General features: G+C 39.1%; 1 protein-coding gene across 1 annotated transcript in view; it reads left to right on the top strand.

The window, feature by feature from the left end:
• LOC101284912 (lymphotactin) overlaps positions 1-3518 on the top strand; it is a 32565-nt gene extending 29047 nt beyond the window's left edge. Inside the window, exon 3 of the mRNA XM_049716196.1 lies at positions 3176-3518. Within this exon, the coding sequence (XP_049572153.1) occupies positions 3176-3335 (160 nt within the window). The 3' untranslated portion in view covers positions 3336-3518. The remainder of the gene's footprint in view (positions 1-3175) is intronic.
• Positions 3519-15248: the final 11730 nt, after the last annotated feature.

Genomic DNA, 15248 nt, shown 5'->3' with positions numbered 1-15248 from the left:
CTATGTTTCTTCTGTGCACATATTTGGTTTCACGGACACATTAACCACAGGAGGAGGAGAAAAGGCCACAAGGCGTTGGGTTAGTATGAGTGGGGACAAAGGAACTTTTTTTTTTCAACCAAAGAAAGCATCAGTATTGCAAAGACTTTCCGTGATTCCACACCCACCTCGAAAGCGCCCTCTCACCACAGGAAGTGCGCTGATCATTGGAGGAATAAAAGAGACTGAAAGGATCAGTTCCTCAGCCTCTCGCTGCACAGCTCATCAGGACCTCAGCCATGAGACTTCTCATCCTGGCCTTCCTCGGGATCTGCTGTCTCGCTGCATACACTGTGGAAGGTAAGTCAAAAGCTTATTTATGAGAGAAGGAGCATCTATGTATGCAGGCAGTGGCCACACATTTTGGTTTTAACTCAGGCTTTGACTGGAGTATACTTTCTCCGACCTAAGCCTCAGGCTTCCCATGTGCAAAATGGGAATAATTTGACTCTAGGAGACTGTAGATTTCGAAGATAAAACTTGGTTACAGTCTGGGCTCCTATTTTTCACAATTGGGCGATTTGGGGTAAATTTCTTTACCTCTCTGTGCCTGTGCTTCCTTATCTATAAGAAGAATGTAATAACCGATACACTTACCTGGGATTAAAATGAAATAAATCTTATGATCACTTATCAGGTTTCCACACAAGTCCTAACTTCTTGATTAATGTTAGTTGTGGAATGCTGATGACGATTGTATATACCTTTGAAGCTTTTGCCTATTTAATATTGACCTTGATAAATTCTCAAAAATTTTGAGAGTTCACAAAGTGGGAATGAAGTAGATGGTTTATGTTCTGAAGCAAAACAATGTTCTATTAAAACAAAAATGACTGGTAGCTCACACCTTTACACCCAGGAAATCAATTTTACATTAAGTGTGTAGGAGAGTCTGTTATTACTGCTATGAATGTTGTTCCTGCTGATGATCAATTTCTTGAGTTTATAAGAGACCATAAGTGCTAACAAATATCAACGTCTTATATACAATCAGATAAACCTACGAGACATACCCAGATGAGACTTAGTTATACTGAGACTTACCTGAGCATTCTACACATATTTCTTCAAAGATCATTTTTTCCAAGCTGGTTGGAGTATATTTCTCCTTGTGGCTCTGGCCACAAGAGGGAATATCTTTTGGGTATAATTAATGTTTCAGTTAACTCTCCTTTCAACCTTCTAATCCATAGACTTATTACTTAGACTAGAATATCTGAACCTGATCATGGATGCCAAGGGTGTCCGTAAATAGAGATGGCAATGTCTGGAACTCCCTGAAATTGTGCCCCAAATTAAAAAAAAATATTGATGAAACAAAAACTTTAGGCCAAATGTCTTAACCATGGCTGGCTGGCATTTGTCTGAGAAAACAGGCTGCCATTTGGTAGAAACCCATGTACGGGTAGGGGAAATAAGACTGAGGAAGACTGTAGACACTTGGGTATTTCCCTCTTTCACTGCGGTCAGCGACAGTTCAGCATTAAAAGTAAGTTGGCAAATGTAGAGGATTAAGAATGTGCAGGCTGGATATTGTGTGATGGAGAGAAGGAGAGCTGAAGAGCAATGGTAGTGAACACCGGGTCAGTTTCATGTTTATAAAAAGCCTTCTGATACCAGCAACACTATAGCTCAAACTTCATCAACATTGGCTATTATTTAAGATGCTTTTTTGCTGAATATTCCTCTGAGAAATATTCTCTGAGAATACTTGCTTCCCTGAGTAGCAAATGCCAGTCTCCAGCTTAGGAATAAATCAGCACTTAGAAACCCTTTTTAGATTTTAGAAAACCCTTACTATTATTAACTCTCCCAAGTTATTTTCCCTTCTCCAATGTAAGATGTTCTCTAAACTTAGAAGGTTTAATCCTCCGGGGCCATTTCTATTGAGGAGGAGTATTTAATGAACTACTTCTTTCACATATTTTACATTTTACCATTTAAAATGAGGACACCTTTATTTATTCAGTCAAAAATGAACTACCTCTCCCGCATTTAGTGTTGCCTTCCCCAAATTACTCTTTATCAGATCACTCTTTATTTTATTTACAGCACTCTAACATTGATAGTATTAACAATTATATTTTATTTTCGTTTCTTTGGTTTTCTTTACCAGGTGTGGGGACTGAAGTCCTAGAAAAGACCATCTGTGTGAGTCTGACTACCAAGCAACTGCCAATTAAAAAAATCAAGACCTACACCATCAAGGAGGGCCCCATGAAAGCAGTGATGTGAGTTGCCCCCCCCCCCAGATCTGGGCTTGATGGAACACAGTATATAGAAATGCTGCCCTCCTCAGGAAAAATGTCAACAAGGAGGAAAACCTCAACATAGCCAATAGTCTTTCTGATTTTCCCATATGAACCATGTCTTTATGTAGCCCCAAACAATGTTTATGACAAAAAATTGGCAACAAGTGAAGGATATCACGCTCCTTTCTCATTTATCTTAGCAGAAGAATCTAACTGGGAACCAGATGAATAATATGCACAGTCCCGAGGGTCAGGTTTAGAGCTGGCTGGTTCAGATCAGGATTTGACCGTAGAGACACACTGGTGTGGGATGCCTCCCTTCCCATCCTTCCCCTTCCCTGCCTTTCTCTGCCCTTATGGTGGGCTGGAGTAGAGTGCCATATTTTATCAGTTGCCATATCTCGAGGAATAGTGTCAACAACTAGCCTACATGGTACCGTTCTCTTTCTAGGATCTCATCTTCAGAACGGCAACTCTTCCCAACACACAATTGCAACTTTACCTCCCAAAATATGATAAAGAAATTACCTTTTGTCCAGAAAATAAGATGAGTGTGTTTAAATTTGAAAAAGAAGATGATATGTAATAATTGGACTAGATGACCTCAAATGTCCAGTTTAATTACATCACCTGGTAGCAATGATGAGAAAAGGAGCCTGCAATTTATGCTGAGCCAGGGATCTGGGTATTACCTGGAGCTATTTCTCCTTTATGGGAAAATAGATTGCAGAGGAAAGATTTTCATTTATGTTCTCCTGAATCTGAAAGACTGTTTCGCCCAGTCATTTCTGCACAAGATCTCTTATATATGATCTGATCTTAACTTCTGGTCCCAAGGCTTTGAGGATGTGACTGACTTTGTCTATTTTTTCTTTGCATTGCAGATTTATTACCAGACGTGGCCTTAAAGTCTGTGCTGATCCACAAGTTGAATGGGTGAAAAAAGCAGTCCGAACAGTAAAGTCCACCAGGAGAAATGTGAGCCAGACCAAGCCTACAGGAGCCCAACAATCCAGCAGTACAGCTGTGACCCTGAGTGGGTAGTGACCCTCTGGCATCTTGTCCCCTCACTAGCCAGGCAGCTCATTTCCCTTTAAAGCTCATGGACTCATTACATTATATTCACCTTTTATAAAAGTGCTGCATGAGTCAAATTATTGTTTTAATATTTTTATGTCTTTCATATTCATTTAGATGCTCTAATTAATAAATATTTATTATTAAGAACAGTCCCAAAGTTTATTCATTACATATTGGGAAAAATAATACATCATTTGTGTTCTATTTCTGTCCTAACTGTACTTCGTTGATGGTATCCATGATGGGAGAGATTTTGGTCAGTGTTTATCAGCAATGAAAGATATATTCATCATTTTTAGGTTCTAGAGTAAAATGGTTCTCTACACATGAGTCATAGTTGGCACCTCTGATAATACAATTTAATATCTATTTCAACCTACACATGAGTCATAGTTGACACCTGTGGTAATGACAATTTAATATCTACTTCAACCTGTCTTCATAATGGAGTTCTTTTTTTATGGAATAAGCAAGAAAATCATCCAACAATTATTTGGTCCCCATACTGAGGGTTTGCTACTCAAAAAGTGGCTTCATTCAAGTTTGATCTGGAGCGAACACATACCTCTGTGTTTCATTTGATGTCCTGTAAAGGAAAGAAAACAAATATAACTTGCCACTTCTTTCATTTGCCAAAGTAGCAAGGATCAGACTTTTGATGAAAGGATAATTTATTCAAACAAAAATCAGTTCTCCTCAAATTGGGCAATGATCTCACTGTCTTTCTGTGATTTCCATAATTGTCACTACTCTAGTTATCATACAAGTCATGCTTTTTTTTTTTTTTTTTTTGCCAGTAAGATTTTAACATCCCAAACTGTCACCAGGAACATTTTTTGAATGTGATCACAATTTGCAGTAAAGTTTTAATTAAAGCTACTTCATCTGGTCACTAAACACCCCAGACTCATGCCCTCCTGTTCTTATTAAATTTCTAATTTGCTTCGTGTTTAAGACTCTACTATCCAAGTAGCTGATGATGTACACATTCACTTCTATCTGACTTTAAATAGTTAAGAACTGATCAGACCTTGATAACTTCAAGGGAAGAGAAAGGACTAACTGTTTTCTAGTCCTAAGGGGACACTCCACAATGTCAAGTATTTTTAGAGTGTTACCTGAGGGCAGTTTGTTGGAATCAGTTTTACTTCTAATCTCATCCAACTAGTGAACCACAGAAGAAACCATTAAAACACTTCCTCATAGTGAAAAGTGGGGTCATCTATCCTTCCCTATTGCTATTTGCCCACAATAACTTTCAAAGCTGGTTTTTAAGAAAACACTGAGAAGAAAACACCTGTTTTATGAGGGGTGAAACATAGCAAAGTCAAGTCACAGAAGATGAAAGGAAAGTTTCCTTAATGAACATGTACTTGCATTCCCCAAATGTCTCCCAATCCCTAGAGGTTTTCATGAGATAATAATAATACGACATGTGGAAGGATATGGGTAAACACATTTTACTAACTTGGCACATTATCTAAGGTGGCTATGTGATGCTAAGTGGTTTCAACCAAATAGTGCACGTAACTTTTAACTAACTGACTCGATGTTTTGAATCATTTAGGTAGGACCTGTGTCTACTAACTATAGTGCTGTGGTTTAATGGATTTCAATTCAATTCAAAGAAATAATCTAAGAAGAAGAGATCTCAAAATATTAATTTTTTTAGTGGCTGGTGACCCCCCTTTTGTGCTCTTGTGGTGTCTTATACTTAACTTTAACCTAAAACTTACCAATTTATATTGAAATTGCTTATTTGCCTGTCTGTGCTTCCCCCACCCCAATCCTGAAATTAGACTGGAAGCTGCTTGTGTGTATTATTACACCAGGTCCCCAGTGCCTAGCATAGAACTGTGTGTGGGGAGTCAATTGATATTTGTTGGATGAATGGGAGGAATAACATATATTACATTATTTCCTTCATTCTACTCTTTCATATTTCTAAAATTTTATATAACACAAAATAAACTTTATTAACAGAAAGTTCAATTCAGCAAACATTTTTGGGTACTTGCTATAAGACAGTCACTGTGTTAAGCTTAGTATACATCAAGATAAGTAAAACACCACTTCTGCTCTCCAGGAAATCATAGTCCAGTGGATGACACTATGATGTAAGAAAACCAATTGTAGTCGAGCGTTTGAAACAGGTAATAACATGGGCATGCTCAAGAGAGAAGGGAATAATTATCCTGAGAATGTTCTCTAAATTTTTTTCTGAATTTATATATAATTATGAATGACTATTATTAATAAGAAATGGAGGATGCATCCTAAGTTGGTTTGAAGAAAGATGGTGTCACATATTTCTCTCTTCTCTAGGAAATTCTTCCACTGTGATTGTAACATTTGTAGCGTATTCTATTCTTTCCTAGATAGTTGATGTAACAATAAAGTGAGTATAAAACTGTTACTGCAATTTAATTGGTGAGAAAACTGAGCCACAGAGAGCTTGATTGTCTTGGCTAAGAGCACACAGTTATTGAGAAACTGAGCCTGATCTCAGATAGTGACTTTCTGTGATATCTCAGCCTCAGGAAGGAGAGTGATAATGTACAAGTCTTCTTAGAGTGGGTATGATGTAGGCAGTCTCTGAGCAGGGCCACATTATCTCACCAGTCTCAGATTTTTACAAATAAATTAGAAGTATTTGAAGACTACAACAAGTACTTCCCATTTGCCTTTTTCTATGCAATTATTTAAAAAATATTTTTATTTTATCAAAGTAATACATGAACATGGTCAAAAGTTTAAGTAGTACAAAAGGAGTACTAATGAAAATGGATAATTTCCTGCCCTATTCTTCCTGTTTTCTAACCTTCCTCCTCACAGACAACTGCTTTAACTCTTTTAGCTGATGGTTCTTCTGATAATCACCTTCAAATCACCAATGTTTGGTCACCATTAATTCCCGGGCTATGAATTTTGGGCATTGTTTGTGGCTGCCTTTATGATACACGAGGATTTAGTTCACTTCTTCCATTCTCTACATATGATTATGTTGATATTTTAATTATCTGTGTTTATAGATTTAGGTAATACACCTATCATTTATTTCTTATTTGGTCAACTGTGGACAATACTTCTTGACTTTCCATTTTGTAATATTGTTCTGTTGTCTATAGCAAATACTTAAATAGTGTTTACTATGTAACCAGCACGATTTCATTGATTTGCAAATGTTAAGACATTTAATCACATTATAGACCTCAGTTAAAGACAAAACGCCTAAGACATCAACTATTGGCTTGTGTTGGACAGAGGTCAGGTTTGAACCCATGGAAGCCTGGCTCCAAGTTCATGCTCTTGACCACTATGTCATGCTGCCTTCCTCGCTTTAGGAGCCAGTTTCCCGAAGACCAAACCATATGTAATATATCCATGAAAAGTCTACTAAGACCTACATAATATTTTCATTTAACCAACCTAATTAATTAATTAGCTCATTCATTCAGTAAATATTTGTTGAGGGTCTATTATATGCCAGAGGCTGTAACCATAAGCAGAACAAAGCCCCTGCTTTCACAGAGCTTACATTCTGATAAGATGTGCCTTCTATTCCTTACTCCAGGGTGTTTATTTATTTATTTATATTTATTTTTTTATATTGAAGTATAGTTGATTTACAATGCTGTGTTATTACTGCTGTACAGCAAAGGGATTCCGTTTTTTACATATGTGTATATTATATATGTATATCTATATTCTTTTTTATATTCTTTTCCATTATGGTTTATCACAGGAGATTGAATATAGTTCTCTGTGCTATACAGTAGGACTTTGTTGTTTATCCATTCTATATATAATAGTTTGCATCTGCTAACCCCAACCTTCCACTCCACCCCAGGGTTCTTTTATCTACTCACTCAACCAACAGATTCTTACTGAGTGCCTAACGTAGTTCAGACACTTTGCTGAGCACTGGAACGCAGTGGTGAAACCAGACACAATCCTCACCTTCAGGGAGCTTACCCAACTAAGCAGACATTTTCAACAATACTGTAACCTGTGATGATAGGGGAAGCAGGGAGTGTGAAGTTTGGGCAGACAGGAGCAAACCTGTCCAGGTCTTAGCAGGTGGAGAGGGTCAGGACAGGCTTCCCCTTGAAAATATCTTTTAACCTGAGACCTAAAGAATGAGTCAGAGTTATCCAGGGGAGTTCAGTGCAATCCAGGCAAAGGAACAAGCAACACATGAAAAGACCAGCAGGCGAGAGAAATCCAGATGCATTAAGGAAATGAAAGTAGTTTAATATGACTGAGGGACAAAGCTAAGCTTTGACAAAAAAGAGAGTGTGAGCAAAAGGTGAGGTTAGAGAGATGGAGGAGATCACCAATGGCTTTGTCTGCCAGATGGAGGAGTTTTACTCCATCCTAAAGGTAGTGGGAAATGACGCTGGCTGCCAGGTGGTAAACGGTGTGCAGAGAGGAAGACAGGAGCTGGGAAGCAGTTGGGAAGTGGCTCTGGGCTTGATAACTTTTGAACTTGGCCTGGCATGCTGTGACACATTTTTCCTTTTCCTCGTGTTTTTTTTCTGCTTAGCCCGGGAGCACATTAACGATGCATAATTGCCTAACTCTGGCTGTGTAGCCCCGCTGTACATGCCAAATGCCTCAGAGCAGCAAATCCAATCACTGCTTCTTTGGATGTGGGGAGCCAGGTTTGAGATGGGAGAATATTGCATTTATGGGACTTGCGTTATTATTTACACTTTTTTATTGGCTGAGCTGAGATTGGATCTGTGTAGTCAAGATTGAAGCCAACCACCAAGAGGAAGGAGAAGGCAGGGTTGAGAGGCAATAAACTTGATATCAGTTATTCAATTTTCTGAATATTTGTGGAGCACCTGCATACTACAAGGAGCACAGGATCTAGTCTGCTATCATAAAGCCCATGACCTCATGGGGAGAAAGTGCAGTCACCAAAGCCTTTCCCACTTGAATGTTCCAAACAACTTAGCTCAGGGCTCACCTCCTCTTAGAGACCTTTCTGATGTCCCCAGCCTAGGTGACACCCCTCTCATGGGCCCACTCAGCCCCTGGGCTTACCTCTATCATTCATATTACTCTGAAATACAAATTTATTTTTCTTTACTTTCTATCTTACTTAGTAGTCAGGGTAGGGACTGCGAATTTGATCTCTATGTACCTAGTACCTGGTATAGTGCCTGGCACATCATAGGCTTCCAATAAATTTTTGTGGAATATATACTACATTATACGTATCTGTACCTTAGCAGTTATCATAAAGAGCTATAGGAATGCAGAAGAGAGAATATTTAAATCTGTGCTGGGAAGGTTAGGAAAAGCTCTGCAGAAAAGGTGATATAAAAACTGTACCTTTAAACCTGAGAAGAAAAATGCCAGGATGAAACAGTAGGGGTGGACACTCCTGCCAGAGGGAACTGTGCGAATGAGAAAGAACAGAGGCAGGTAAATCAAGGCCTGTTCAGGGAAACTGCTCATTTCTAGGGTAGCTGGGGTATAGAGCTCAGAAATCACAGAGGAAAGGAAGCCAAGGCTAGATTGAGATCACCCAGAGTGCCATGCCAAAGGGTGTGATTTTAAATAGTGGGTCCCAGGGAGCAGCATAATCAGATTTGACTTGGAGGAGGGCAGAAAATGGTTGAGGGTGGAGGGGAATAGTGAAGTGAACACTGAGTCAGGTTGGAAAAGATGGGTCCAGGCTGGAGGATATGGTGGCCTGAATTAGGCTGTAGCAGTGAGGGGCCTGAGATAGAATTAGAATGGCTTGGTTATCAACTGGATGTGGAGAATAAGTTAGTTGGAGGAGTTGAAACTGCACTGAGGTTTCCAGCTTGGGTGGATGGTTAAGAAACAGCATGACTGATTGGTAAGATTTTAGTGTGGTTACTAATAGACTCTGAAGAAAATAAATAGTACCAAGGAAGAGATGCAGAGAAGGAGGAGGTCTGAAAGATGAAAAAACTGATTATCAACCTTAATACTCAAATAATTCAGACTTAAAGCCCAAACTACATTTCTATCCCTGTTTGACAGACTATTTTTTACAAGGATGAGGTAAAAATAAAACTGAATATCTGTGAAACCTTATGCTCCTTGGGGAAAAAGGGTACACATAAAGGGAATACAGTATCCACTGGGTGAGTCACAAGTGTTATTTTAAGAGGGATTTGTCACATGGCAGTGAGAGGCAGAGAGGAGCAAAGATATGAATCCATAATGAGAAAAAAAAAGAAGAAATGAGGTGAAAGAAAAGGTTTTGTGTGGGAGTTAGGAGTGCCCAAGCATGACAGCAAGGTGGAGTTTGATGAGAGAGGACGAGGGAGAAGGTCAAAGAGATTTTTTTCTTTCTTTGGGAGGAAGTAGTAAAAATTGGGACAGACTGCTGAAAGTGGAAGGCCAGAGCAGTGACCTGGAATTATTATTTTGGAAGCTAGGAAGGAAATTTAGAGGAATCTCTGCTGAGAGAAATTTGCACCCCCCCCCACCGCCTCTCCCCTCAATCCTTCCAAAAGAAATTTCAATCAAATACAAGTAATATATGTTGATTTCCTTTCACACTGTGCTGCCTAGAGTAATTGCTAAGGCTGTATAATTTGCTTCCTCCTGAAACTTGTGATTTCTCTCATCAAGGTGGAACTGCTGAATGAGATATTTGGGAAGAAGTTTCACATTATAGAGTAAGGAAACAAAAGGCCACATGGCTAGACTGAGATGATCTTAACCAGAAGTACCAGGTGCTTGTATGAGGGAAGAGTGGATTCCCATTTCTCTGAAGCCTGGGTAGAGGAGATGCGTGGGTGCAGAGATGGATGGGTGGGTGCAGAGATGGATGGGTGAGAGGAGTATTGGCAAATTAACCTGTCATAAGCAGCGGGTGAAAGAGGAGAGAAGACTAGTCATGTGCTCTCTCTATCTTTCTCTCTCTCCCCTTCTTGCTCTCTGGGGTAGACACTGATGTGGTAGAAGTGTAGCTCTGCCTGGTATACATTTGTATACTGGCTTTACCACTTACTATATAGGTGACCATGGGGAAATTCTTCAATTTCTCTGTGCCTTAGGTTGCCTCATTTATAAAATTAGAATAATAATAGTGCTGACTTCATAGGATTATTACGAGGGTCAAAACACTGAAAACAGAGCCTGGCACATAGTGGAGACTCAATAAATGATAGCTTTTATTATCCCTAGTGGATAGGCTGGAATAGGGGTGGTAAAAGGGAGGATAGATGAAAAAGGGAATAGATCAAGAATCTATAAGATTTCCCGTATGCTTACATTTACTGGTTGATGCTTCTGTCTTCACCATTTAGGCAAAACTGGATTTAATTTTCTATATTTTCTAAATAATTGTATTTAACTCATCAAGTCATAAATTGTTCTATGGAATATTTGTACCATGAGAGCCTCCATTTAAAAAAAAGGTACTCTAGTCAAATGTATTTAGGAAATGATCATACCATCCTCCTTCTGTTGGAGAATCATGGTGGCATAGCTTGTCAAAGTCTCTGAAAAGTACTATGAAAAAGATAGCCATTAAACCTCACTTAGCCCTGTGTGCCAGCTAAGAATTGTCACTTGCCATCTGCCTCTGCAAGAATTAAGTCACTAGCCACTGCAGTTGCTGACCTTCAACACACCGTGAAAGGAGTTCAGTGTGGAGTTCAGTGTGGAGATCAGGAATGAGGCACTCTGCTCTGAGAAAAACTGGCAGAACAGGCCTTCAGATAAATATTTTCAGGAGATTTTATGAGCCCAAATTCTTGCATCTTCTCATATCCAGAAAAGCACTAAAATCATTAACGGAGACATCTGCTCCTTGTGACTAGCAGCCAGCCTCTGCCCAAATGTGTGCCTGATTGCATGTATCCCCCTTCACCAAAATCACATATAGACTGACCCCCCAACCCCACCTTTTCAGAGCAGTTTCTCGGAGCTATCTGAAAGGCTGTCTCTCAGGCTAGAGTCCTTATTTCATCCCAAATAAAACAACTCAAAATTCTCATGTTGTGCTTTTTTTTTTTCCTCCTCAATTGACAGGTGTTTCCTCAAGTTAACCTGAGTACAAAACTTCTTTCCATATACCATTGATAAACATCCCAAGAACATCTATTGAACATAAATTCCTCAAAAGATTGAAGACTAAAAATCTCTCAGATCCATAATCCCAAAAGAATAAAACCGTAATCCATCAATAGCATCAACACAATCAGAAAAAGGAATCTGCTCCGTGTTCCCTCACTTATATCTCTGTAACCGGTTGGAGCCTGGAGTCCCATTTTTGGAAATGTCTGATCTTCTGGAGTGTGTTGTGTGGGTGTGCGTGTGTTCATATAAGGTGCTCACAGACTCTTTGGTTCCTTTATGTTGTTAATTAATCAGGTACTGCCTAAAGTATCTACTTACTAGCACTCACTGAATACCTACTATGAATGAGAGATCATGCTAAGTATTGATACTTTGAGGCCAAAGTAGATATGTGAAGGGTTCTAAACTTTCCTCTTTTGGTGGCTTTGCTAATGCTCTTCATTGTGCCTGGAGAGTGACATTCTTCCTCCTCTTTCTCTTTCTCCAATCATCAGTGTTCATCTCAGGTACCACTTTCTCTAAGAAACCTTTCCCTCTCCTTCCAACTGGATCTGATCTGTGGCTTCTCTGAACCTTCAGGACTTTCTTATGACATTCATTTTACTCTGCTATGAGTTGTAGATATTTATGAACTACTTATCCCTCAAAAAAATGGAACCTTTGGCAGGAGGGACTGTGTCTTATTCATCCCTGTATTCCCTGTAGCACCAAAAACAGGGCTTTCCCATCCTCTGAGCTCAACATATAGCTCCTGAATTAGAACTATTAAAAGAAGCATAAGACATAGTTGCCATCACTTAAGGTATTTAGTATGTGGTTGTGGAGATAATACCTACACATGAGCATGTAATGACAACAAAAGATAGAGGTGAATGATAATTGCCTAGTTAATGGAATGGATGGAGGATGACAGTATGTTTCTTTAAAAGAATAAACTCCACTGGACTGGCAAGACTGCCTGACATTCTGTATTGAGTGCAATCTTGAGGTGACTTCCTGGCTCGGTGGAAAGAGTGTTGTGATCAGTTACTGATGTCTGCCTTGTGTTATAAACTCACTAGTGGTGGCATGCATTTAGATGATTTGATGATGCTGGTAAGGCCAATGGTGTACGGGTTTCAGAGAAAGTGCAGGTTACTGTGGGTTGACTGCAATAAGTCAACGAAAGCTTGTATGGGTGAAAAGACTTCAACCTGGCCATGGAAGATGAGTAGCACTTAAAAGCCAAAGGAGAGCAGTATGATAGGTGGCTGAGACCATCTGGATGGTCTGTATACATGACTGAACCTCATTAAAGCCTTTATATACATTTTAAGGTTCTGGAGTCCAGTGCGGAGGTCTGCTCATCTTGCAGTGCCCAAGACAAGCCTGCGGTGTGGCTGACAGGGTCTTGGTGCTCTAGCTGGGTGTCAGGCCTGAGCCTCTGAGATGGGAGAGCAGAGTTCAGGACATTGATCCACCAGAGACCTCCTAGCACCATGTAATATCAAACAGCGAAAGCTCTCTCAAAGACCTCCATCTCAACGCGAAGATCTCCATATCCAGCTCCACTCAACGACCAGCAAGCTACAGTGCTGGACACCCTATGCCAAACAACTAGCAAGACAGGAACACAATGCCACCCATTAGCAGAGAGGATGCCTAAAATCATAATAAGTTCACAGACACACCAAAACACACTACGGACATGGTCATGCACAGGAGAAAGACAAGATCCAGCCTCATCCACCAGAACACAGGCACCACTCCTTTTCACCAGGAAGCCTATACAACCCACTGAACCAACCTTAGCCACTAGGGGCAGACACCAAAAACAAAGGGAAGCATGAGCCTGCAGCCTGCAAAAAGGAGATCCCAAACACAGTAAATTAAGCAAAATGAGAAGACAGAGAAATACACAGCAGATGAAGGAGCAAGGTAAAAACCCACCAGACCAAACAAATGAAGAGGAAATAGGCAACCTACCTGAAAAAGAATTCACAATAATGATAGTAAAGATGATCTAAAATCTTGGAAATAGAATGGAGAAAACAGAAGAAACAGTTAACAAGGACCTTGAAGAACTAAAGAGTAAACAAACAATGATGAACAACATAATAAATGAAATTTAAAATTCTCTAGAAGGAATCAATAGCAGAATAACTGAGGGGGAAAAACGGATAAGTGACCTGGAAGATAAAATATTGGAAATAACTACCACAGAGCAGAATAAAGAAAAAAGAATGAAAAGAATTGAGGACAGTCTCAGAGACCTCTGGGACAACATTAAACAGGCCAACATCCAAATAGTAGGGGTTCCAGAAGAAGAAGATAAAAAGAAAGGGACTGAGAAAATATTTGAAGAGTTTATAGTTGAAAACATCCCTAATATGGGAAAGGAAATAGTCAATCAAGTCCAGGAAGTACAGAGAGTCCCATATAGGTTAAATCCAAGGAGAAACATGCCAAGACACATATTAATCAAACTGTCAAAAATTAAATACAAAGAGAAAATATTAAAGGCAGCAAGGGAAAAGCAGCAAATAACATACAAGGGAATCCCCATAAGGTTAACAACTGATAATTCAGCAGAAACTCTGCAAACCAGAAGGGAGTCGCAGGATATATTTAAAGTGATGAAAGGGAAAAACCTACAACCAAGATTATTCTATCCAGCAAGGATCTCATTCAGATTCGATGGAGAAATTAGAACATTTACAGACAAGCAAAAGCTAAGAGAATTCAGCACCACCAAAACAACTCTACAGCAAAGGCTAAAGGAATTTCTCTAGGCAGGAAATACAAGAGAAGGGAAACACTTACAATAACAAACCCAAAACAATTAAGAAAATGGTCAAAGGAACACACATATCAATAACTATCTTAAGTGTAAATGGATTAAAGACATAGACTTTAATCTATTTATACTTAAGACATAGACTGGCTGAATGGATACAAAACCAAGACTTGTACATATGCTGTCTACAAGAGACCCACTTCAGACCTAGGGGCACATACAGACTGAGGGTGAAGGAATGGAAAAAGATATTCCATGAAAATGGAAATCAAAAGAAAGCTGGAGTAGCAATTCTCATATCAGACAAAATAGACTTTAAAGTAAAGGCTATTACAAGAGACAAAGAAGGACACTACATAATTATCAAGGGATCAATCCAAGAAGAAGATATAACAATTGTAAATATTTATCCACCCAATATAGAAGCATCTCAATACATAATGCAAATGCTAACAGCCATAAAAGGGGAAATCAACAGTAACACAATCACAGTAGGGGACTTTAACATCCCAATTTCACCAATGGACAGATCATCCAAAATGAAAATAAATAAAGAAACAAAGCTTTAAATGATACGTTAAACAAGATGGACTTAATTGATATTTATAGGACACTCCATCCAAAAACAACAGAATACACTTTCCTCTCAAGTGCTCATGGAACATTCTCCAGGATAGATCATATCTTGGGTCGCAAATCAAGCCTTGGTAAATTAAAAAAAATTGAAATCGTTTCAACTATCTTTTCCAACAACAACGCTATTACACTAGATATCAATTACAGGAAAAATCTGTGAAAAATTCAAACACATGGAGGCTAAACAATACACTACCTAATGACCAAGAGATCACTGAATAAATCAAAGAGGAAATCAGAAAATACCTAGAAACAAATGACAATGAAAACACGATGACCCAAAACTTACAGGATGCAGCAAAAGCAGTTCTAAGAAGGAAGTTTATAGCAATACAATCCTACCTCAGGAAACAAGAAATATCTCCAACCTAACCTTACACCTAAAGCAA

The sequence above is a fragment of the Orcinus orca genome, chromosome 1 (genome assembly GCF_937001465.1).
Source record: "Orcinus orca chromosome 1, mOrcOrc1.1, whole genome shotgun sequence".
NCBI lineage: Eukaryota > Metazoa > Chordata > Mammalia > Artiodactyla > Delphinidae > Orcinus > Orcinus orca.
This window is presented reverse-complemented; position numbering and strand designations above follow the sequence as displayed.